At 37.2% G+C, this 26,921-nt stretch overlaps 3 protein-coding genes across 5 annotated transcripts; 2 read left to right on the top strand and 1 right to left on the bottom strand.

Annotated features, from left to right (window-relative positions):
• Positions 1-468: 468 nt before the first annotated feature.
• On the top strand, positions 469-15,004 carry LOC140973371 (F-box protein At2g27310-like). Of its 3 annotated transcripts, XM_073436099.1 has the most exons (3): positions 469-770; positions 1,652-2,841; positions 14,896-15,004. In XM_073436099.1, the coding sequence occupies exon 2, from the start codon at positions 1,672-1,674 to the stop codon at positions 2,791-2,793; it is 1,122 nt and encodes a 373-aa protein (XP_073292200.1). In that variant the 5' UTR covers positions 469-770; positions 1,652-1,671; the 3' UTR covers positions 2,794-2,841; positions 14,896-15,004. The 3 variants fall into 3 exon arrangements, with proteins under 3 accessions (XP_073292200.1, XP_073292199.1, XP_073292201.1); XM_073436098.1 differs by lacking the exon at positions 14,896-15,004 and having other exon boundaries at positions 1,652-2,881; XM_073436100.1 differs by lacking the exons at positions 469-770; positions 14,896-15,004 and adding an exon at positions 786-998 and having other exon boundaries at positions 1,047-2,881.
• On the top strand, positions 3,959-8,745 carry LOC140972117 (uncharacterized). The gene is made up of 5 exons (XM_073434585.1): positions 3,959-4,887; positions 5,064-6,484; positions 7,115-7,726; positions 7,832-7,937; positions 8,679-8,745. The coding sequence occupies exons 1-5, from the start codon at positions 3,959-3,961 to the stop codon at positions 8,743-8,745; spliced, it is 3,135 nt and encodes a 1,044-aa protein (XP_073290686.1).
• Positions 15,005-23,124: 8,120 nt separating the features above from the next.
• Positions 23,125-23,541, bottom strand: LOC140972122 (antifungal protein ginkbilobin-like protein). Its single transcript, XM_073434588.1, has one exon. The coding sequence runs from the start codon at positions 23,539-23,541 to the stop codon at positions 23,125-23,127; it is 417 nt and encodes a 138-aa protein (XP_073290689.1).
• Positions 23,542-26,921: the final 3,380 nt, after the last annotated feature.

A 26,921-nucleotide genomic window follows, 5' to 3' on the forward strand; every position in this document is an offset into this window, starting at 1 on the left:
GTATATATTATTGAAGTCTATTTGTGTTAATTTTTTCATGTAATACAGTTAAATAAATCATCATTTTTAATGTGGTGCTATATTTTTTTTAGACCGCAGTCAAACATATTAAAATTTAAATAGATATATTTGTGTTAGTTCGGGATTTCTCAATATTTATTGATGGATAACAACTTTGAGTTCTAATTTTGTTGAAAAAAATAGATATTAATAATTGATACTAGTATATCGATGCACGCGTTGCGTGTTTGTGTAATATTTTTTTTATAATTCATTTTATTTATATTTAAGTGAGAATCAAAATGTAATTATAACAAATAGTGAGAGACTACACTGTAATTTTGATAAATTTTTCCATAATGAAGGGAAAAAAATGTATATATATTTTTTGATATCTCTGTCGATTTTTACGATGTCCTCAATTTTAATGAATAGAATAAATGTAATAATATGTTTTAATTTAAGAATATCTTTTGTCGCTAAAGTTCAATCTCCGGAATCGGGTACGCGGTGAAGCGTCATCGTAAACGTCGTCCGCCGGCTCCAATTTTTTTTCCTTCTAATTTTCACCTTGCGGAAACTCAGTGGTTAGAAACGAAATTTACACCACAAGATAATATTTTAAAAAAAAGATCTGGAAGTGGGCCTTCGATTTACCTTATTCTTTGAGTAGAAATATTCATCGATTTTCCCCAATTTCTCAGTTATAGTTCTTGCGGTGAATCTTTGCTGAAGACCCGAGTCAGATTCCGTTCATGCAACTTTGGGAGGTGGGTTTTCTTTTATTTGAATCTTTTTCACTCTTTTATGCCCTTTTGTTTCTTGAGTTGTTCTTATTTGTGGAATTTTGTTTATGATCGCAATAATTTGGTGTTGTTTACGCGTCATGCATAAATTTCCGTGTTAAGAAGTGGGTGATTAATCCAATTTTGTGGTTGCAAATTAGAGAAAATCTTGCCTTTTGCTGGTACGTTGCTGGCTCTGTTGGTTTTACTTTTGTGGATTTGGTGTGTTCTGATTTGATTTCGAGATACGGTGTTAATTAGGTGGGTTTGGTGTGTTCTGATTTGATTTCGAGATACGGTGTTAATTAGGTACTATTTGATATTATTAATCCATAATCTGTACAAAACTTTGGCTCGTTAACAGAACTTATCACATGCAAGAATAGACCTGGGGAAAGCAATTGTTAAGTAGGAAGATGTTCCTTTAAAACAGTGCCAAAGGTTCATTTTTTGTTAGTCATCCTCACATGGCAGCCAGGATAAGCTGCGGAACAAATTGTAGACTTAAATTTTTGAGCCACCATGTTCTATATGTGCTGTTGTAAATTTTATTTTTATTTTTTCAGTCCACAGTGTAGTGCCCCTGTTGTAGTCTTCTCTGAACTGTGTGTAAGCTTAGCTTGATGCGCTGATCACATATAGATTTGAAGTGGCCACAGCATTCACGAATGGGACACGGATGTTTTTCATTCAACTCTCAAAATACAAAAAAAAATTCCATTACTGAGGCTGATATTATTGATAGTTTATTGTATCATATGCATGGTCCTGTAAACTTTATAATGGTGTTGAGTAATCATGGGTCTGTGTCTCTCTCGTCCGCACTTATGGTTTTTATCCATCAATAGTTTCTTCAATTCTTTCAGATGGTAAGAGAATTCTAACCATGTCTATGTCATCGGTCGAAAGTATGACACCATTGAGCAGTGATCTTTTCTATGATATACTTGGTCGTCTTGATGGTTCGACTTTGGCTAGTGCTGCCTGTTCTTGTGCAACATTCTGCTCGATTTCAAAGGAAGAAAAATTGTGGGAAAATGTATGCTCTTCTATGTGGCCTTCAACTAATAGAGACGATGTTAAAAGTTTTATCTCGTCAATTGGTGGATTCAAAAAATTTTACGCCGATTGTTTTCCCCTCATAGTAAACAAGGAGGTTCGTGAGTTTCGTTGGAATGATTATTACGAATATCCTCAAGAATGGGCTGAAGCCGTATATTATGGCTACGAGGATGAAGTGGAAGATATTTCACCCTCTGATTTTGTCTCTTTGGTCGATATCAGATATCAAGATAAAACAATTTGTTCTAAAGTCCTCTGGGGCATCCCTTATGCAAATGACTTTAATGGGTGGTTTTATGATTGCCCATTTCGGATGGATCTTCTTGCATATACGTCTGAAGATGATGATCAGGCAGATGCAGTCACTATTTCTTTATCCGACGGCCTGCCTCCAGTTCAGTCAATCGAAAGAGAGAGGAAAGATGGAAAGCTCTGGCAAGAACTCCGTGGTGGCATTAGGCTTAGTTGGATTCTTGTTAACCATAAAATCAAGAAAGCTGCAAATCTATCCAGTTGGAGCACCATTGGAGGACAGAAACATTGGCCAACAGGAAAGGATTTCTTGATACGATTCGGCTCTGTTCTTCCGGCCAAAGATATCCTTCCTTGTCAAGTGGTGGAATGCATTCTCACCATGAAGTTCAGATTGATCCATACTGAAGGTGAAGGCACAAGTACGACTCTGAAGATAACAGAGCTAAGCATGCAACTTGGCGACATGGAGGGTTCTCATCTTAATGGTAGAAACACTTTGCTGGTACTGAAAGAAGCACTTAGCTGTCGAAGGAGCAAGAATTACAGTGAAGCCCTCGAGTCATGTCATCTGTACTCGAAAGTTCAGAGCGAGCTCAAGGAGGAGAAGATGAGATATGAAAACCGGTTGGACAGATTATGGATTTTAGGAAGCATTACAGCTTGCGCCACTTTTTGTTTGTACTGTTTATGAGAAAAGGAATGAGTCGAATGATTGTTCTTGTATGAATCAATGCTCGATGTAAGTTCTCGTTTTCAATGTCTCAGCTGATTTTTCTACATGTCACTTATCGTTTTGGTGCCAGTATAGTTGTAGGTTAGTGTTGCTTGTATGCATATATCACTTTATTATGCTGGTGAATATTTAATTATTAAAACACATTCTAAGGTAGACTGCTCATTATTCGTATTCAAGTTCATGTTGAAGGGAAATAATATTTCCAAGTTTAAATGATATACTGATTTAAATTAGTTCCCCAATATACTTTTCTTTGTTGATTTGATTGAGTAAATATTTAATATGATTTTTCCTTTCTTAGATAATGAGACATTAATTCAAATATATTCGAAGATTTGTTATTTGTGATAGAAGATTGATGAGATATAGTATTAGTGTTTAAAAAGAGTTTATTTCTATTAAAACTCTTACCTTCCTTGTGGTTTAGGTTTCCTTGTGGAGATAAAAGTCTACATCTATAAATAAGAGACCAAGGACATCATTGAAGCTCTCTCTTCTCGATCACACATACACGCACTTGTGCACATTGAAGATTTCAGAGAAAATATTCTGCAAGGACGTTGCTGTTTCGAAGTGTGTTGTCTCGAGTGTTGCCTTGAATGTTGGGAACATCTGCAGACAACATCCGTAACGAAGTTGGCTGAAGATCGTTTTCGTGGATTTCCTTTCGGCATTACGTTTTTTGCTTTCTTGTTTTAGTTTTTATTCTGGTTATGTGTTTTAGAAAGCGTTTGTTTTCTCAACTTGTTGAGAGAATTGATTTTTGTTATAATCATTAGTGATAGGTTTTTGTGTAAACGATTTGGTTTTCTAGTGATTAATTTTTGGCATAAGGCACCGATACTTGTGCATATTTAATTTTGTTCATCGATTTATTTCAAGTCAATTTGTGTTATAAAAAGTTTCCGCTGCATGAAGATGTTGTTCGAGATGTTGTAACATCTGGCACAACATTTAATTCTGACAAAACAAAAATTTAATACTTTTACTCTTATTCTGATATTTTCATTATTTATTGATATCTGTCGGACAAAAGAATCCTTACAAGTGGTATCAGAGCTGACTCTTTACATACTAAGTGCTGATTCTGGTTTGTTTTTTGTTTGACAGAATTATTTGAATGGACACATCACTAGCAAACACAGCACTTCGTCCACCAGTCCTAGATGGTACAAATTACAGCCTATGGAAGGTCAAAATCAGATATTACATAAAATCCATAGATGAACGGGCATGGCAGCGTGTCATCAGTGGATGGACTTCACCAAGTGTGACAGATCAAGATGGTGACAGCCTGCCAAAACCTGAAACTGACTGGACTGCTGATGAGGTGCAAAACTCGAACTACAACTCAAAGGCCTTAAATGCTATATTCACGTCGGTTGACATGAACATGTTCAGCTTGATCACAAATTGTACGTCTGCTAAAAGTGCATGGGATATCCTCCAAAGACACTGTGAAGGTTCTGAAAGTGTGCGGCGAACCAGATTAAGGATGCTCACTTCCAAATTCGAGATGATGAGAATGGAAGAATCTGAAAATATACTAGATTATGATCGTCGCCTACGGGAAATTGCTAATGAGGCGTTCAGTCTTGGAGATCCTATCTCAAATGAGCGTTTAGTCAGCAAGGTCCTTCGCTTTCTGCCTGAAAGATTTAACATAAAAATCTGTGCAATAGATGAGGCCAAGGACACTTCTCAGATGGCTTTGGAAGATCTTATCAGCTCACTCCTCACTTTCGAGATGAACACGGACATGCAGAAGAAAGAAAAGGGGAAGACAATTGCATTCCAAGTCTCGAATGACTCTTATGATGATCTTCTTCAAATATCCCAGGAAGTTAATGAATCAGATCTTTGTGAGGACTCTATCTCCTTTATCACAAAGAAATTCGGGGATTACCTGAAAAGAATCAGAGATAAAAAGAAAGATGCACAACCCTCGAAATTTCCAAGTCTTCCTGCACCTGAAAGACCACAAAAATTCCCAGCCAAGCAACAATTTCAACCAAAGAATGAAGGTAAGGGACAATACAATTCAAAGAGGTATGATTCGGTGCATTGTAGAGAGTGCAAGGGCTTTGGACATTATGCCAATGGATGTGCTAACAGATTGCGGAAAAATAAAGGATATAATGTTTCTTTAAGCGATGAAGAATATGATGAGGAGGAGAAATCTAATGATGAAGATAATCACTTCTCCTTGACTGCACTGCTGACAGAAAAACACTGCCTACAAGTGAACCCTTAAGTGTTGCCTTAGGTGTTGCCACACCTGGTCGCAACATCTGCAAAAATTCAGTCTACTTAAAATCTGCAACTTCTGAAAACCCCAATGCAGATGATGACTTGGATGATGATGGTGAAGAAATCACTCTTGAGAGTGTCCAAAAGCTTTATGAGGAGTTGTATGCCGATTGGACCAAAAGAAACAAGCTTAACTCAACTTTCATGAAAGAAAACACCGAACTTAAAGCCGTGGTTGCCAAACTTGAAGTAATTCTTAGCAAAAAAGACTTGGAGATGGGCAAGATCAAGGATGAGCTTCAAATAGCGACTGAAACATTGACAAAGTTCAACTCGAGCATGTCTAAACTTGAGTCCATACTTTTGATGGGAAGAGATGACAAGAAAGGCTTAGGTTTCAAAGACAGTGTGTTTGAAATTGGTGAATCATCAAAATCTCCTGTCTTTGTGAAAGGAAAAACTGAAACATTCACACCGCCACAAACTACATTGTCAACTAAAAGCTCTTCACCGAAAAGACAACATGCTACACATACTCCTAAGAAAAGAAAACGTAGGTATGTTTGCCATTACTGTTTTAAGGCTGGACATATAAGGCCATATTGTTGTAAACTCAGGGAAGACCGCATGAATCAAAAGGCGAGTCGGATGTTGCCACGAATGTTGCACAACATTTCCCGCAACACCTCCTATCATCGACCTACAGTAAGACAAATTTGGGTCCCGGAGGTAAAAACTCACTGTAATGTTGTTTATACTTCACTGAAAACTAACACTGCAGGTCATTGGTACTTTGATAGTGGAAGCTCACGCCATATGACAGGATCACGAGAATATCTCATCGACTATGTTGATCAAAAAGGTGGTAGAGTGACCTATGGAGGGGGAGCTAAAGGAAAAATTGTCGGGAAGGGCACTTTGAATGTTGAAGGATTACCTAAGCTCCACAATGTGCTTCATGTTGAAGGATTAAATTCGAATCTTATAAGCATAAGCCAATTGTGTGATGATAATCTACTTGTTAAGTTTGATAAACATAACTGTGAAGTTTTCAATGAAGCTAACAAAGGCATTATGACAGGTACAAGGTCCTCAGACAATTGCTACCAAATAGGTGAAGAACCTTCATGCAAACATGTGCAAATCACCGAACTTGACCTGTGGCATCAAAAACTCGGATATACAAATTTCAAAACCTTGAAGAACTTAAGTAAGTACGATGTAGTACGAGGTATACCTAATCTTTCATCTGGAATACCACATGTGTGCGGAGATTGTCAAAAAGGAAAGCAGACTCGCGTGTCACACCCAGTGTTGCCAACATCTGGGACAACACGCTGTCTGGAATTACTACACATGGATCTTATGGGTTCTATGGAAGTTGAAAGCCTCGGAGGTAAGAAATATTCCTTTGTATGCGTTGATGATTTCTCACGTTTTTCATGGGTTAGATTTATTAGAGAGAAATCAGATACCTTCGATGTATTTACAAATTTGATCAAAAGAATCACTAACTTCCACAACTTGAAGGTAAGAAACATCAGAACTGATCACGGTAAAGAATTTGAAAACATTTCATTTTCATCCTTCTGTAGCAGGAAAGGTATTTCACACGAATTTTCGGCACCAAAAACACCACAACAAAATGGCATTGCCGATCGTAAGAACAGAACTTTGCAAGAAATGGCAAGGGTGATGCTAGCTTCAAAGAATATCTCAAAGCGTTTTTGGGCAGAAGCCCTTAATACAGCATGTCATATTTCGAATAGGGTCTATTTAAGAAGTTGATCAACCATGACTTCTTATGAAATAATCATGGGAAGAAAGCCTAACCTTAAATATTTTCATGTTTTTGGCTGTGTGTGTTACATCTTGAATGACAGAGATCAATTTGCTAAGTTTGATTCAAAGAGTGACAAGTGTTTATTTTTGAGTTATGTCACTAATAGTCGTGCTTATCGAATGTTTAACTTAAGAACTAGAACTATTATGGAATCTATTAATGTTGTTTTTGATGATTGTGCAGATCTCAGGAAGAAAACTGCTGAAGATGAAGTTGAAGACCTTCTGGAGAATGAAATGCCACTGGGAAATACAGATGTTGTCCCAGATGTTGCAACATCTGGCACAACATGTGAAAATGAAGTCACTAACTCACAAGAAGATGATCACAGCGATGATGAGGCAGTAGATGATGGACCGAACATTCCAAGCAAAATTCAGAGGAACCATCCATCATCTCAAATAATTGGACATATGCAAGAAAGCGTTCAAACCCGTGAGAAAGAAAAAGTTGATTACCGAAAAATGGCTGGACTCATATGCATGAGCTCTACATATTCACAGGTTAGATTTTCATGTTTTGTATTCAATGTCGAACCTAAAAATGTTGATGAAGCCTTAAAAGATCAATTTTGGATTAATGCAATACATGATGAGCTTGAGCAATTTGTTCGAAATAATGTTTGGACTTTGGTTCCACTTTCTGACCATGGGAATATAATTGGAACAAAATGGATTTTTAAAAATAAAACTGATGATTCGAGGAACATCATTCGAAACAAAGAAAGGTTGGTCGCTCAAGGGTACACACAGGTTGAAGGGGTTGATTTTGATGAGACCTTTGCACCTGTTGCCCGTATTGAGTCAATCCGACTTTTGCTAGCCATTGCATGCTTTATGAAAATCAAACTGTTTCAAATGGATGTTAAAAGTGCATTTCTGAATGGTATCTTGTGTGAAGAAGTATATGTTAGACAGCCTAAAGGATTCGAAGATCCACATAATCTTGATCATGTGTACAAGTTGAAAAAAGCTCTCTATGGCTTGAAGCAAGCACCCCGTGCTTGGTATGGCAGACTGACTGAATACCTACTCGAAATCGGATTCAAAAGAGGTGAGGTAGATAAGACTCTGTTTATTCAAAAATCCAAAGGTGAGATCCTTATTTGCCAAATCTATGTTGATGATATTATTTTCGGGTCTTCATCCCAAAAGCATGCAAATGATTTTGTTGAATGCATGTCTACTACATTTGAAATGAGTATGGTTGGTGAATTACACTTCTTTCTTGGCTTACAAATCAAACAAATGCATGATGGCAACTTTTTGTGCCAAAGTAAGTACGCCAAAAATCTGATAAGAAATTTGCTAATGAGAACACCAAGCACATGAAGACACCTATGGGCTCAAATGAAAAATTATCCAAAGACGATGCTGCCGAAATGTTGACAACACCCTATATCGCAGCATCACAGGAAGTCTCTTGTACTTGATTGCTAGCCGACCTGACTTAATGTTTAGTGTTTGTTTGTGTGCTAGATACCAATCTAATCCTAAGATTTCTCACTTAAAAGCCGTAAAACGTATCTTACGATACATAGCCGGAACCATTGACTTAGGATTATGGTATACACGCGAAACCAACTCTAATCTAGTAGGGTTCTCAGATGCTGATTGGGCTGGGGATTTAGAAGATAGAAAGAGTACTTCTGGAGGATGTTTTTATCTTGGAAATAATTTGATCTCATGGCATAGTAGAAAACAGAACTGTGTATCACTTTCAACTGCTGAATCTGAATATGTGGCAGGTGGAAGTGGTTGCACTCAACTTTTGTGGATGAATCAAATGATCGAAGATTATGGATTAAAGAGTGAACCCTTAGTTATGTACTGTGACAACTCTAGTGCGATTAACATTTCAAAAAATCCAGTACAACACTCTCGAACAAAACACATTGACATAAGACATCATTTTATTCGAGATCTTGTAGAAAAAAGATTGATTCGAATGGAGTTTGTTGATACAAATAACCAACTAGCCGACATATTCACCAAAGCATTAGATTTTGAGAGGTTATTCAATCTTAAGAAATCTCTCAGCATGTGTTCTGTTTAATCATTATTGGATGTTGTCTCAGATGTTACAACATCTCAGACAACATCTACCATGCATCTGCATCTTTAGGACTTAGACATATTGCATTACATTCATATTGTGATATGCTGTGTTGAAACTGTGTAGCATAATTTTCTGATGCACTTACAATTCCTAGTTATCTTTTAAACATCACACCTCTACATACAAACTTAATCACAAAAGAATTGCAGAATGGTCACTTAACCGTAACCAATGTGACAAGTAATCCAAGAAAAATTTGAAAAGTTGTGATTAAAATCTTGGGTCTGTGATTAGAAGGCAAGATGGAAAAAGCTGCCTAAAGTAGCCCAATGAAGGCTGGACTTTTAGTGCGGGAGCTACCCCTTCTAAATGTTAACACAGAAATAGAAGAAAATGGAAAAAGCTGCCTAGAAAAGTCCTTGGAAGACTGTTCTTCTATTGTGAGAGCTGCCACTTCTATGTTCAGAAAGTTTACAAGTTAGTGTGAAGAAAAACTGAAAATTGGTTATGGAATTGTAGGTGTTGTCAGAAGATGTTGCCAACATTTGTGACAACACCCCATCTGTACACGTATCTCATATTTGTTTTCATGTTTCTATTTAAGTTGCATTCTGTTATTAGGCATCCATAAGTCATGCATAAACATAACATAGTGAATATTGTTGGGTCATAAGGATATTCGTATTTTTTTAACAAATGAAAATTCTATAAAAATCCAATTTTTGCAGGAAATTGAAATCATGTGCTCTATAATGTTAAGTGGAGCTAAAATTCGATGTGTGTTTTATCTCTGGATTTTTTTAAAGTAATTGCTCGTAATTATCAAGATAATTTTTGAAGATAGTAACGGTTAAATTTTGTATACCCGTTTCTTTTTACCGTTGGACTGAGTCAATTACTGATATGGCATGTTACCGTTGCACTGTAGGCTTATGTTTATCCGTTTTGATTTGCATAGCCTAAATTATCATTATTGGCCTAATTGTTTCTCGAATTTCCTTGCTCGCAAATTTCTCTTCTACACTTTGCTTTTGAAAAGTTTTGTTTCACACAATCTAAACAATGGCAGGAAAGGGTTTCGATCCCTAAGATATCCGCAGTGAAATGGGTCATACAGAGGATGTTTCCCCAACTCCCGCAACATCTGATGAAACACTCACAACTCCGCATCTCCAAATCATCCCGGCTGTTCTAACCCCTGAACCGTTGGAGGTTATTGCTCCAGGAGAACCAGGGAACCCAGTAGATCTTGACAATCCTCCTATGTTCAGGTTTCCAAATCCACCACAACCACCAAAGAGACGATCAAAGAGACAAGCTGGGTATAACCCAGACCTCACGCCTGGCAAACGTTTTCGATACAAGGGCCAGCCGTTCATTCGCCCATCACTGATTGATCCTGCTGAATCGTCAGGAGATGACTCGAATGATGGTGACTATGAATTTGTGGCTCGCAAGAAGACTGTCCCTCCACCTAAGGACAGTAATACATCCAGTGAAGCCACTGAATCTGATGAGGACGCACCACCTGTTCCTCCACCAAAGCCCTCACCGTCTACTGAAGAGGAAATCACGTTGGCCCAGTTTATGGCCAACTTGAGAAATCAAAGAGCTGACACTTTTGATGCTGTCGGTGCACCCCAAGAATCGGGAGGTTCTACTGAATCTAGCAGTTCTACTGACAAACCTGCTGAGGAAACTATGGTGTCTGAAGAACTGGGGTCTGATGAACAAGATGTTGCCGAGGATGTTGTACACATTGAGGACGGCACTGACATCAGCACTGACATCAGTGATTATGACTTGGAGACTGCCATCTCTACTAAATTCTACACTGAGCACGCATTTGCTCAGTTGCCTCTTTATACAAATCGCGACTTGATTGAAGAAAAGAACGTTGACACTGATGCCTTTGAAAAGCAAAATTTGATTGTTTTTCTGAAACACTGCTCTCTGCTCTCCACAGTCTCAGTAGTCTCACCGTTTAGCCGATGGCCTGTGTTAGAATTTTATTCAAACCTCTCACCTGGAGTAGGTAATGCACGATCTGCGAAATATGGGAAAGTGTTTGTTCAAAACAAAGTCTTTGAGTTCAGCCCGAAATCCATCAACTCTCATTATCAGACTCCTGCCGCCGATGAGGATGGTCTTGATCCAGACATTCATCTAGTTACTTCCACACTCACTGGGGGTCTTGTGACTCACTTTCCAAGTCATCCACAGAAGCTATCAGCAGCGAAGTTAACTTCATTCTACTCAGTGCTTCACAAGTTGTCTGTTCGAAATTGGACACCCTCTACCAATACCACTGTTGTCACTCGACACCAAGCAATAGTGTTGTACTCCATTGGAACACATAGGTGCTTCAACTTTGGGAAGTTAGTATTCAGTACAGTGCTGCAGTATGCTGATGGTGGACTTAAAGCATCTAAGCTTCCATTCCCTAGTCTAATATATGGACGGTTTTGTCAGGGATATAAATGAGCAATTATCTGACCTTGGTGAACCTTTCATGATTGCTCCTGCATTACTCAAGGGAAATCGCAAGATTGACCTTCCTTGGTCTTCATCTCCTACAGTATCACCGCCTTCTGCAATATCTCCTGAACCCCCAATTACTCATGCTCCTCCACAGACCACTGATTTCATCAAGCTCACTGTTCCTGAAGTACAAGCACACATTGATCATGCTATGGCCAAGATTGAACAAGCCAAAGCTGACATTGCCTACTATGAAGATGTGGCTGCTCACTTCAAGTTACTTCTGGACGTAGGTATCTTTCCAGGACAAAAAGGGGGAGTTGATCAAACAGCAGCTGGTCCATCTGGGACCAAAGAAACTGATAAGGAAGAAGAAACAGATGAAGGGGATGATCAGGATGGAAACTAAGTATCTTTATGTTTCCTTGGTTATGAAGGGGATGATGAGGATGGAAAATAAGTATCTTTATGTTTCCTTGGTTCCTTGTTCTGGTTTTGTTTTTTTTTTTTTGGTCTTATTTTGCTGATGTAGTGATTTGGGTTTCTTTCTGTCTTGATGAACTGTAAATGAAATGGTGCAGGTGTTGTGTCAAGTGTTGCCAACAATTCTAACAACACCCGTACTAACAGTGTCTTATTCAGGGGGAGTAAATCTCTAATTAAGGGGATTTAAATTGAACATGTCAAGTATTAATGGTTTGATCTCATTTTGTCCAAGAAAGGCAAAAAGGGGGAGATTGAAGGGAAATAATATTTTCAAGTTTAAATGATATATTGATTTAAATTAGTTCCCCAATATACTTTTCCTTGTTGATTTGATTGAGTAAATATTTAATATGATTTTGCCTTTCTTAGATAATGAGACATTAATTCAAATATATTCGAAGATTTGTTATTTGTGATAGAAGATTGATGAGATACAGTATTAGTGTTTAAAAAGTGTTTATTCCTATTAAAACTCTTACCTTTCTTGTGGTTTAGGTTTCCTTGTGGAGATAAAAGTCTACATCAATAAATAAGAGACCAAGGACATCATTGAAGCTCTCTCTTCTCGATCACACATACACGCACTTGTGCACATTGAAGATTTCAGAGAAAATATTCTGCAAGGACGTTGCTGTTTCGAAGTGTGTTGTCTCGAGTGTTGCCTTGAATGTTGGGAACATCTGCAGACAACATCCGTAACGAAGTTGACTGAAGATCGTTTTCGTGGATTTCTTTTCGGCATCACGTTTTTTGCTTTCTTGCTTTAGTTTTTATTCTGGTTATGTGTTTTAGAAAGCGTTTGTTTTCTCAACTTGTTGAGAGAATTGATTTTTGTTATAATCACTAGTGATAGGTTTTTGTGTAAACGATTTGGTTTTATAGTGATTAATTTTTGCCATAAGGCATCGCACAAGTATTTATACTTGTGCATATTTAATTTTTTTCATCGATTTATTTCAAGTCAATTTGTGTTATAAAAAGTTTCCGCTGCATGAAGATGTTGTCCGAGAGGTTGTAACATCTGGCACAACATTTAATTCTGACAAAACAAAAATTTACTACTTTTATTCTTATTCTGATATTTTCATTATTTATTGATATCTGTCGGACAAAAGAATCCTTACACATATGTTAACTAAGAGCTATTTCAACTACGTACTTACCATTCTTGCTTCATGTCCAATATCTGATATCTTCACCTCCTCGCCGATTTAAAGGATTGCTGAGAATTGCTTCAGCTTCGTGTACTGGAAAATACCTCCTCACGGCTTCCTCGTGCCAACCTCCTAAACTTGTATCAAAGTTCTCCACTTCAGCGTATTTATCAGAAAGTAGATTAGCACTACTATGATACGAATGTATACTAGGTATCCATGGATCTGAATCAGCCGAGATTTTCCTACCATTACCCACTCTCCAACACAATCTTTTTTCTATAAGATCACGAATCCACAATATCAGTGTTCTAAATGGCGGTTAAGGCGGCCGCCTATGCGATAGGCGGCCCTCAACCGCACCGCCTATGCATGAGGCGGGTTTTTTAGGCGGCCCAAGCTATACGGCGTTGGGGAGGTGGGTCGAGGCAGCGAGCAGGCGGGTCGAGGCGGCGAGCAGGCGGGCGAGGCAGGCAGTCAAGATTTTTAAGTTGTAGTCAACAATTTTAAAAACCTAGTCAACAATTTTATAAACCAAATCAAAGTCAACTAATTTTAAATATTAAAACCCTAGCACACCTCAATTTCTTTATTTTATTTTTGGTTTTCACTCTCAACCACCACACACAATCCGCCCGCCGCACCCGCCGCCGCCGATGATGAGAGGATCATGGATGTAGTAGATGGTGCATATGTAGATGATTTGGAAGATTAGTTATGTTTAGTCTACTACTTGTACTAATGATGGATAATTGATTGAAACTTTAAAATTTAAACTTAGTTTTTTGGTAAAAATAATTATATTACTTTTTTAGCATAATAGCATTAATATGATGATGAATTTTTATTAATTGCACATTATCTAGATGATATTATATCCCGTGCTTAAACATTATTTAATTGCACATTTTATATAAAAATGATTATATTGAATTATTATCTATAAAAAAATTACTTAAAAAAATTCAAGGCGACCGCCTACCGCCACCGCCTCTCGCCATTTACAACCTTGCACAATATAGAACGCCAGATATAAGATGGATTCGATCCCAATCCAAACTTCATAATGTCCGTGTGTTTAAAATATCGAGCCTTAAGAACTTGTCATCAAAGAATTGGGTTTCTGATAATTCTTATTTGTTTAGCTAACAGTGCTTTGTTAAAAGGCTAAAGTTAGGAAAACCCATGTCACCCACAATTTTGTCGAACCCAATCCAACCTTCATAACGTCCTGTGTGTAAAATATCGAGCCTTAAGAACTTGTGCCGTAAAAGAATTGGGTTTTCGGATAATTCTCCATATTTGTGTAGCTAACAGTGCTTTGTTAAAAGCTTTTAAGTTACGAAAACCCATGCCACCCACACTTTTGGGTCGACACAGATTCTCCCATTTCAATCTAAGCATGGTTCCACCGTCTTTTCAATCTAAGCAGCCTAATCTTTCTTGGTAGAAAACATTGTGGAAGCTAAGTATCCCGCCTAAAATCCGTATTTTAATGTGGTGGGCCTCACTTGATCTTCTCCCAACAGCGACTACTTTATTATCTCATCATGTTCCTGTCGATGAGAACTGCTTTCTGTGTAAGTTCCACTGTGCATCTACTAGCCATTTCATTTTCTTTTGTCCAGTTTTTAGGGACGCTTGGAAAACTACTCCCTTATAGGTATTGTTTGAAATCATATTGGGATGCTTCTTTTCTTGAGTGTGTCTTATATGTGTCGAAGCTCTTTAATCAAGAGGATCTTGAATTGTTTGTTATTTTTTGCTGGGCCATATGGTATGAAGTCTGCAAAAGAAAGCACGGAGGCGTTCGACATAAAGATGCATTTAGATTGGAATGGGCGTATGCGCCGATGGATAGATAACATGCGAAATTCCAAATTGGTGAATGTTACAGTAGTGAGTGAAATACAACAGTATTTAGACTAGACGTCGATGCGGGTTTTGATAATTCAAATAACATATTTAGCATTAGGGCAGTTGTCAAAGACTTCAAAGGGATGATCTGTGGAGCTCATGCTTATGCTATCGGGCATCCAGGTACTGTACATGGTGCGGAGCTGTTTGCAATTCAACGTGGAATGGACTTATGTTTGAAGCTTGGTCTCTCCAACTTGTGTATTTAATCAGACTCCTCTGACGCTGTTAGAGCAATACTCAACCCAGATGATGAACTCGGTGCTGTAGGTGTTTTGGCTTTGGAAATCAATCGTCTGATTGGGACAAATATTTTCATATATCTTAGTCATATGAATTAGTTAGCCAATAGTGTGGCTCACATGTTAGCTCGCAAAGCACTATCGATCTCGGTTTGTTTAGAATGGCCAAATGGAAATATTCCATCTAGGCTTTACAATATTTACCGACTTAGACTTTATGAAAGTTCTTTCGAAAAACCTGGCTCATTTTGGCACATCCCGAATCCGACATATGCCCTCGGCTGGCTACATAATTTATTTGGTGTAAATATAATCAATTTTGTGGCATAAAAATCAGCAACTAACCTTTATCAGCAAATGCCACTCTTATTACAACAATACACACAGTTTTTGCGTCATTAAAGAGTTTTTGGTATCTTCATAATCCAAAAAGAGAATGAAAGTTAAAAAAAAAAAGCGAGAAACTGAATTTGGAACATTACGACCCCAAAAACACGAAAATGTTTTCTGATGTTTCATGAAATGCATGCAACAAAAACACAAAATCTTGTTCTGAGTTGAATGCGCACATTTGTCTTCTCTCTTTTCCATATCCCCCCTCTCTTTAACTGTTTAATAAAATCACTAATTGGATTCTCATTCAATACCACCGAAATACTGTTGTATTAGCATATCAATTATCCTATGCCGTTTTCCCTTGTTTGATGATAAAAAAATCTTGTATTCTTCTGAAATCTCAAGATGAAAAGGAGAGAAGAAAAAGAGAACTCTATGCCATTTCCGGTCTGTGTTGGTTATGGTTTGTGTTAACACAAATCTTTTTTATAAAAACAACAAGAGGGAGGGCCGATAAACATCTATCAACTTGGAATCAGGTATTTTATTCGACCCTGGTTCAACGTAACAAGACAACACAAATCACTGAATCTGAGTGTATATGAAGCTAACACATAAAATGATAGCTGGAATTACATATGCAGAGATGGTTTTCGAGATTCTTGATGTGCTTGAGACTCGGTATTTTGGCAGAAAATCTACAAGCAAAAGGGTTATCTAGTTCAAATATCTCAGCTAATGTAGTCGATACAACGTTCATAATTCAGACAATATTTGGTATATATGATAAATTAGTTTTCATTTCCTCACTACAATAGTTCTCAGGGGAAGAGTTCTTCGAAAAGGATTGCTCTCAAGCCAAGTTTGATCGTTCAATCACTGAATTTAACCTGACCATACCAATTTAAGGCCAGGTGCCATTGGAAATAATTAGCCAAATCTTAGTTTTAGTCCTTTTTTTGGTTACCCGTACCAATCGTCCGTTGAATATTGTTAAGAGATTGCCACTTACCCTGCTCGTGAATCCAGGAATCATCCGATGCTCTGGGAAAAATATGGGTCGATATACCTGGAGAACCTCTGAGGATGAAAAGACTTTGAGAGCTATACACCTAGCTGGGGTGCGTAGATGTCCTGACAGCTTAAAACGAAAGAATGAACGTTAGAAAGAGGTCAGAAGTTTGATTAGAGTGTCTGAGAAGATCACTTTCTAGCTAGTACAAACTATCTAAATCAGCCTAGATTTGTGGGGATTTGTATTCCCATAGGAGAGATAGGATCACTATTCTCAAATTGGCACTTTCTTGCTTTTGGGTAGGATCTTTCGTTGATTTGAGATGTATGTCCAACCTCACCAAAAGAGGTCGGATCTCAACCAACTATTAGTCATTTCTGAGCTATGAAGCCTTGCTGAGTAATTTACGAGCCAGTACCCCTTACTATACGCACAATCGAGCACTCTGTCGGTAAAAAAGTCAACAAAGGTGGCTGAAGTTGTTGAAAACGTGGTGGTAGGCAATTCAAACTAAAATTTTCAGAGGAAAAAACGTGTTTTTATACGCGTTTTCACACGGTCAAGGGGCTCTATAAATAAAGCTCCCCCCTTCATTCTGAAATCATCCCTTTTTCGAGTTTTCTCTCATCTTATAACATTCTATAATATTTGTGAGGTGTTTGTTCTCCTGTATTAAAAGAGTGTGTGTTCTCTTTGGAAACACAGTGAGTGAGTTGTACACCACAAAATATTATAGTGGAATTCTTTTCATCTTGCCCGTGGTTTTTACCCTAATAATTTTTAGGGGTTTTTCACGTAAATCTCGGTGTTTAGTTTATTCTTTATTTTCGGGTTTATTATTTTAAAATACGTCAAGTGGGACCAACAAGTGGTATCAGAGCCTTGGTTTAAAATTTCTTAAAATTCTGAGTATGCTCTGTGGTTGCAGCCTAGACTGATCTTCCATATCAGAAAAGATTTTTTGAGATTTTTTATTTAAGGCGGGATTATTTTGTCCAGTCTACTAAAATTTTTGTAAACATAATGGCGGGCAGGTACGAGATATCAAAGTTCAATGAAAGCAATTTTATGCTGTGGAAAATAAAGATACAAGCAGTTTTAAGAAAGGAGAATTGTTTGGTGGCTATTGGAGATAGACCCGTGGAGATTACGGATGATGGAAAGTGGAATGAGGTGAATGATAATGCTGTTGCCAATTTACACTTGGCTATAGCAGACGAAGTATTGTCAAGTATCTCTGAGATAAAAACAGCAAAATTTATCTGGGATACTCTAACAAAGATGTACGAGGTCAAGTCGCTACACAACATGATTTTCCTAAAGAGAAGGCTTTATACTCTTCGGATGACGGAATCTTTATCGATGACCGACCATATCAACACACTGAATATTATATTTGCCCAACTCACTTCCATGGGGCATAAAATAGGAGAAAATGAACGTGCGAAGCTTCTAGTTCAAAGTCTACCAGATTCATATGATCAACTTATCATCAACATAACCAACAATATTCTTATGGGCTTTCTAAGATTCGATGATGTCTTAATTGCGGTGCTCGGTGAAGAAGGCTGGCGCAAGAATAAGGAAGACAGGTTGGTAACATCGAAGCAAGCAGAAGCTTTACCGATGATAAGAGGAAGATTTATGGACCGTGACTCCAGTGGGAGCCAAAGACTAGGTAGATCAAAGTCGAGAAGTAAGAAGAAAAATATTTACTGCTTTAAATGTGGCGGTAAAGGGCACTTCAAGAAAGAGTGTACGAGTATCGAGAAGAGTTCTCAAGGAAATGTAGCGAGTACTTCAGGCAGTGGTGAAATTTTATTCAGCGAAGCAGCAAATGTTACAGAAGGCAGGCACAAATTTTGTGACACATGGATTATGGATTCAGGAGCGACGTGGTACATGACGTCTCGGAGAGAATGGTTTGACCATTATGAACCAGTCTCAGGAGGATCTGTATTCATTGGAAATGATCATGTCTTGGAAATCACTGGGGTTGGTACTATCAGAATTAAAATGTTTGATGACACCATTTGCACCATACAGGAGGTACGACATGTGAAAAGACTGACGAAGAATCTTTTGTCCTTGGGCCAATCGGATGACATCGGGTGCAAAACTCGTATCGAGAATGAGATCATGAAAATTGTGAATTGTGCGCTTGTGGTTATGAAGGCGGAAAAGGTTGCTGCAAATCTGTATATACTTTTGGGAGAAAAACATAAAGAGGCAGAACTAGTTGTTGCATCAAATGGTTCAGGAGAAGAATTAACAGTGTTATGGTATAGAAAGCTCGGGCATATGTCAGAACGGGGGTTGAAAATTCTCTCAAAACGGAAGCTGCTGCCAGGACTTACAAAAGTGTCACTACCCTTTTGTGAGCATTGTGTTACCAGTAAACAACACAGATTAAAGTTTGACACTTCTACTTCCAGGAGCAAAAGCATATTGGAGCTAATTCATTATGATGTTTGGCAAGCACCGGTTGTATCCCTAAGAGGAGCGAGATACTTTGTCTCGTTCATTGATGATTTCTCTGGGAGATGTTGGGTGTATACAATCAAGAAGAAATCAGATGTTTTCCAGATCTTCAAAAATTTCAAAGCGCGGGTTGAACTTGATTCTGAGAATAAAATCAAGTGTCTGAGGACTGACAATGGAGGAGAATATACCAGTGATGAGTTTGATGCATATTGTCAACATGAGGGCATTAAAAGACAATTCACGACGGCTTACACACCTCAACAGAATGGAGTGGCGGAGCGGATGAACAGGACCTTGTTGGACAGAACAAGAGCTATGTTGAGGACTGCGGGTCTAGACAAGTCATTTTGGGAGAAGCAGTCAAAACCGCTTCTTATATTATCAATCGTTCTCCTTCAGTGGCGATTGATCTGAAGACTCCAATGGAGATGTGGACTGGGAAGCCGACATATTATTCTCATTTGCATACATTTGGAAGTCCGGTGCACGTTCTGTACAATGAGCAAGAAAGATCAAAGTTGGATTCAAAATTCAGAAAATGTATTTTCTTGGGTTATGCTGATGGAGTAAAGGGGTTTCGCTTGTGGGATCCTACTGTCCAAAAGCTTGTCATCAGCAGGGATGTTATCTTCGAGGAAGATAAAGTAAAGGGAGACAAAGGCACACCGAATTCAGAAACTACTATATTTCAGGTGAAAAGTAAGATGGACGAAGGTCAAGTTTCTTGTGAAGCAGTACCAGAGCGCGAAGAACAAGAAAAAGTTGAGTCTGATGTTTCTAATGTGAGGCAGTCAACTCGAGACAGAAGACTACCAGGTTGGCTTTCAGATTATGTCACTGAAAGCAATATTGCATATTGTCTATTATCAGAGGATGGTGAGCCATCGAGTTTCCACGAGGCTACTCAAGGCTCGGATGTATCCTTATGGATGATAGCAATGCAAGAAGAGTTGGAGGCATTAGACAGGAATAAAACTTGGGATCTTGTTACACTACCACGAGGAAGGAAAGCCATTGGTAACAGATGGGTCTATAAGATCAAGCGTGATGGCAATAATCAAGTGGAGCGGTATCGATCTAGATTGGTGGTAAAAGGGTATGCTCAGAGAGAAGGAATTGACTTCAATGAGATATTTTCTCATGTGGTTCGTCTTACAATAGTCAGAGTGGTGCTGAAATTGTGTGCGGTGTTTGACATACATCTAGAATAACTAGATGTGAAAACGGCGTTTCTTCATGGAGATCTTGAAGAAGAAATCTATATGCTCCAGCCAGAAGGTTTTGCGGAAAAAGGCAAAGAGAACTTGGTTTGCAGGTTGAACAAATCTCTGTACGGTCTCAAACAGGCGCCGAGGTGTTGGTACAAGAGATTTGATTCCTATATCATGAGCCTTGGATACAACAGACTGAGTGCAGACCCTTGTACGTATTTCAAGAGGTCTGGTGATGATTATATCATTTTGCTGTTGTATGTGGACGACATGTTGGTAGCAGGCCCCAACAAAGATCAGGTCCAAGGATTGAAGGCACAGTTGGCTAGGGAATTTGATATGAAGGACTTGGGACCAGCAAACAAGATTCTAGGGATGCAAGTTCACCGAGACAGAAGTAACAGAAAGATTTGGCTTTCCCAGAAAAATTATTTGAAGAAAGTCTTGCAACGCTTCAACATGCAAGATAGTAAGCCAATTTCGACCCCTCTTCCTGTTAACTTCAAGTTATCCTCCGAGATGTGTCCTAGCAGTAAAGCAAAGAAGATGGAGATGTCTCGAGTACCATATGCATCAGCAGTGGGAAGTTTGATGTTCGCTATGATCTGTACAAGACCAGACATTGCTCAAGCAGTGGGAGCAGTTAGCCGGTATATGGCGAATCCTGGACGAGAGCATTGGAGCACTGTTAAGAGGATCCTTAGATACATTAAGGGTACCTCGAATGCTGCATTATGTTATGGAGGATCGGATTTTACACTCAAGGGCTATGTCGATTCAGATTATGCAGGTGATCCTGATAAGAGAAAATCTATTACTGGTTATGTGTTTACACTTGCAGGAGGAGGAGTAAGCTGGGTTTCAAAACTGCAAACAGTTGTGGCGTTATCTACAACGGAAGCAGAATATATGGCAGCTACTCAAGCTTGCAAGGAGGCAATATGGATTAAAAGGTTATTGGAGGAGATCGGACACAAACAAGAGATTGTTCCTTTGTTTTGTGACAGTCAGAGTGCTTTGCACATCGCAAGGAATCCAGCCTTTCATTCCAGGACGGAACACATTGCAGTACAATTTTATTTTGTGCGAGAAGTAGTAGAAGAAGGAAACGTGGATATGCAGAAGATCCATATAAAGGATAACATAGCTGATTTTCTGACCAAGCCAGTGAACACTGATAAGTTTGAGTTGTGTAGATCCTCAAGTGGCCTAGAGAAACGTAAGCAACAGGGAATGACAAGATTGAAAGGATGTGTGGAGATGTGTTTGATTCTCAATCAAATCTCCAAGTGGGAGAAATATCGGTAGAAAAGTCAACAAAGGTGGCTGAAGTTGTTGAAAACGTGGTGGTAGGCAATTCAGACGAAAATTTTCAGAGGAGACGCGTTTTCACACGGTCAAGGGGCTCTATAAATAGAGCTCCCCCCTTCATTCTGAAATCATCCCTTCTTCGAGTTTTCTCTCATCTTATAACATTCTATAATATTTGTGAGGTGTTTGTTCTCCAGTATTAAGAGAGTGTGTGTTCTCTTTGGAAACACAGTGAGTGAGTTGTACATCACAAAATATTATAGTGGAATTCTTTTCATCTTGCCCGTGGTTTTTACCCTAATAATTTTTAGGAGTCTTCCACGTAAATCTTGGTGTTCAGTTTATTCTTTATTTTCGGGTTTATTATCTCAAATTACTGCAAGTAAGACCAACAAACTATTCCCGCCTAGTGGTGTGCAATCGGTCCGATCGAATCGCCCGAACTGAAAACAACGAGACCAAACAAAATGAATTTTTTTACCAACCGAGCCATTAAAACCGATTAAACCGAAGCCATAAAATATCAGTTTTTTCGGTTACCCAGTAACCGAAATAATCGATACTTTTTTAAAAAAATTTGGTTTTTTCTTTTATTATTTTAACGCCTCAAACACTCAATAAAATAAAATAATAAGTTGTGAAATAATTATAATGATTTATGACTTATAATAATAAAATTGAACTTTTGTTTAAACCTAATATTTTTGTTAAGATATGTTTAAAGACCAATATAAAAAGTATAAATTATAAAATGTCTGACACAAAAATAATTATACCTATGATATCGGTTTAATCAGTTTAATACTAGCGCAACCTAGGTGAGTTGAATGTCGGATCGATCCAAACTAAAATCGCCTAGCATAGGTTATGCCACCTTTTACAATTCTTTTCCCTCATAAGAGACTTTCCACATGTCATGTGAGATTTTTCACATGCCTGATTGTTGGTGCTCTATCTAACTGACTGTTGGTGCTTCGGCTGCCCATGTAGTACTCTTTTGTTCGCCAGTGTGGTGGTTTGTGCAAAATCACTACTCCTTGGAAACAGTCGCCCGGTTAAATCTTCGAAGCACATACCGGAGGTGCCAAATCTGTTTTAAAGAAACTTACTTGCTACAAGTCTCGGTTGGTTTTTTTCTTACATATACGATACTCATATTTTCAACAGTATACTTGTTCTGTTTATTGCTTTGTCTTTACGAGCTTGCTTCTACAATTCTGATATTAGCAATTTCGGTAACAGTAAATACAATATAATTCATAAGATTGTGCATTTATAAGCTAAGCCCACACGATTCAAATGTCAAAGAAATGAGATACAATACCCCAGCTACTAAACACAACGCACGAACAAAGCACCATATGGTGTGCATATCAAAGTACATGAGAAATATATAGGGAAAAGGAACACAACGTGAATTCAAACAACTCAAAACATATTCGGAACATATTATTTAGCAAAAAACATTGTTTCTGGGTCGATGCCAGTCGTGCCAAATCTACGCGAACGCATAGTTCTCGTACCTCATGCTACAATCAACCATCGTAACTTGGCCACCGATGCGATTAGCACAGAATCTGGACACATCTCCTCGTGCAGCAATCAAGCAACTGACGCACTCCGAATTTCCCAGCTTTACACTACAAGTTGCATGTCCATAAGCAATGGGTTTGAAAGGAGAGACTGTGTAGTAATTGTAGCCTTGCTGCGAAGGCGTAACGTTCGTTAGATCCGCTAAAACATAAGCCACGCTGCTGGCAAAAGGGCCATTTGGTGAATACGAATTCAAGTTGCAGATAAGGGATTGCACAGTGGTGTCTGGACGACTCTCCACTGCAGAAAATGAAGATGCTGCCAGTATTCCCATTATCAATGTGATTATAATCTTCATAGAATTATTAACTGGATTAGGCATTGCCCTTTTGTTTACGATTCTTGATTTCTTTTATTGGTGATGCATGATGGTGAGATCGATTGGCATATATATATATATATGCATGAGGTCTGGATCGATACATTTGGCACATGCAATTTGGATCATATGGTATATATGTGCGCATTTGCTTGTACTTGAGGATGAAGTATTTTGACTGAACACAATTATGCATTTGTTGTTACCATTCAAGTTATGTGCATAATAATTAAGAATGATTCAATTCATTTAACTTTATATCTTCCTAGTTGAATTTATTGCATAGCCATCGCCATAAAAGACTAATTCAATGGTCATCATCGACACTATATCGAACAAATAGGTCANCATGTGAGTTGCACATGTGGAATACACAAAGATGATATGATAAGAACAATTATCACCTTACTATCACTATTTTTTATTTTTCAACTATTAATTCAATTTACGATACTTTGATAAAGTTTGGATCTTATTTTTTGTTTGAGTTATTGAATACTAACATAATTGAGTTGTTTTAGGTTTGATATACATATAAGTATATAGTGTTATAATATTTTGTCTAAATATAAAATTATTTATTAATGTGACTACTAATCAGAACCATATTCTTACTATCACTGTGACAGCTATTTTAATATCACACAAATCTTAAAATTGTACAAATAATAAGGTCATACTATTTAACAACAATCATAATTTCTAATTTTTATGATATTTTTTGAAGTTATAAAGTTCGATACATAAATCGCGTCCTTATAAAATCAACTGCAAGTTGTATAATTATTCATCAATGGAAATTCGACATGACATAAAACATGAGACATTTGTAATATTTTTAAATTCTTTTATTTTTCGAGCAAAAAATTTTTTTAAAAAGCATAAGAAAATTTTAAAAATTTATAAATAATTTTAAGTAAATTAGATGTAAGAGTAATTTTTTTCGCATAAAAAAATTTGAATTCATTTTAATTTCTTCTTTTATATCACTTTGATGTATATAAGAGTAATTGTTTAGCACAAAATCAACTTAAACTCATTTTGATTCTTTTGAAGTGTTTTCTTGTGACGCCCAACAATTATTGTACTTGTCATACTTAGGGTTTTACGGTTTGACCTATTAGCGCCCACATCAGTGCAATCCTCATTATGTCAACCATCCGCTTAGTATAAATCTTTACATGGTAAATCACAATTATAAGAAATAGAAGTCGTGTTTTAGATAACAATTATAACTTTTGACCTAAAGATCAAGAAAATTTTGAACTAAAATATTAATCTTTCTATCATTCAATTTAGTTAATAATATTTTTTTTACACAAGTACATAAAAATATCCATATTGAGTAGGGATGACAACTTTTTCCACGAGTTTGGAGCCCCGCCGAAAAAACCCGAAACGGGTACGGGGATCCTCGATTTTTTCGGGTTTAGGTTTAGGTTCGGGTTCGGAGATTTTTTAAAATCTCCGAAGTACTTCGGGACGGGTATGTGATTACTATCCCCATCCTGAACCCGCATCGAAAGTAATATCAATAATAAAATANAATAATATTAATATTAATATTATCACTAATAATAATTGATAATAATAAGTTTTGATTTGATAATATCCCCGAACCCGCATTCGTCTTGTCCAATTAATATTTTTGAAACGGGGATGGAGGCGGGGATGAGAAGTTGATCCACGCTGGCTCGGGGAATCGGTTTTCGCTCCGAACCCGAAAAAACGAGGATCGGAGCGGGTATAGGGGTAGGGATGAAATTCGGGGACGAGGATGTGAATGGAAAAACCCGCCCCGCCTCATTATCATCCCTAATATTGAGTATAATTTTGGTCTATTAGTTTACCACTTAAATTTTTGTGGTCCTTATTATTTTTGTTCAATATTTTTTCTCTCCGATCTTTAAAATTAATAAAAAATATGTCCCCTTTATTAATTTGATATTTATAATTAATAACTTAATAAATTTTTTGATTTCCTTTAAAAGTCTAAGTAATCAAAACATTAATCTAAAAAAATTCATTGGGGATAGGCATTGAGGAGGAAATAAGTCAAAAAAAATTAATAATTTTTTTTATAATCATATATATGATAAAAATTTATAAATTTTTTTAAAATTTTGATAATATATTTGAAATGATCTAATTTATTTAATAATTCAAAATATCTGTACTATATAACTTTTAAAATAGAAATATAATTTTTAATACAATTAACTATAAAAATAATAGGAATTTCTTTCAAAAAAAAAAAGAAATATAAAGAGAATCAGATGAGAGCTATAAATAAAATGGTTTAGATAAAATGTACATAAGCTACTTGACAAAGATAATATGACCAAGAGATTCAAGAAAATTATATATTCAAAGCTTGAGCCAAATAACCAAAAGAAATTTAAATAGTAAGCCGAAATAAAAACATGCACTATAACTATGTGTTACCATTTGCACAAGATTGTGGTTTTAATTATGGATGAACAACAATTATCTTTTAATAAACAAAATATGTGAATCCGAGGCTAAAAAGACGGCGGGGAGTAATCGTCGGCGCCAATAGGTTGCACGGGCAAGGGACGATTCGTGGCAAATTAATAGATAGAAAAAATAAATAGAGAGACGTGTATTTATTATTATTTAATAAAAATAAAGACATATATGTAAATTCACAACTCAAAGTAATGTATTTATAATTGTATATATAGATATAGATAATAATGCAATATCATGTGTGTCCCAATTGGGCACCTTCTGTGGGGACCCAGACGCTAATCATCTTCTTAATCATTATTTTGAGAATAAATGGATCAATTAATTAAACTGGTTCTAAAATTTTTTTTTATACAAATGCGGAACGTAATGGAATCAGTCTAATATACATGTCAACATAAAAATACAAGTCTTGTACAAAATACATTCAAACTAGGGTTCAACAACTATATATACATCAAGTGCTGAAACTAAATCTACATCAAAGTCCGGAATCACCACTCTAATCTCGATCTCTCATCCTCTTCTTGACCCTGATTCAGTCCCACCTGTCGTCATGCACACATACAAACACAACAACAGCCGGATAACTCCGGTGAGAATATATTCCCAGTATAAAACAACGAAACATGCATTGTATAAAATCATATACATTCATTAAAAGCATCTAAACATAATCGATAAAAACATGTAACTGAATCAATGAAACATAATCGAGACAATTCAGTAAATCAAACTCGGATTCTCATTCTTTGACTCGACTCAATCTGGCCTAGTCTAGGGATCCCGGTTGAATAAGAACGCAACAACTCATCTACTCTCCTCAGCTAGATAATGGTACGTTCTTATTCCCAGACTTTGGTACACTATATCGAATCTTTGCAATAGAAGTT

This window comes from Primulina huaijiensis, chromosome 3, assembly GCF_012295235.1.
Source record: "Primulina huaijiensis isolate GDHJ02 chromosome 3, ASM1229523v2, whole genome shotgun sequence".
Lineage (NCBI taxonomy): Eukaryota > Viridiplantae > Streptophyta > Magnoliopsida > Lamiales > Gesneriaceae > Primulina > Primulina huaijiensis.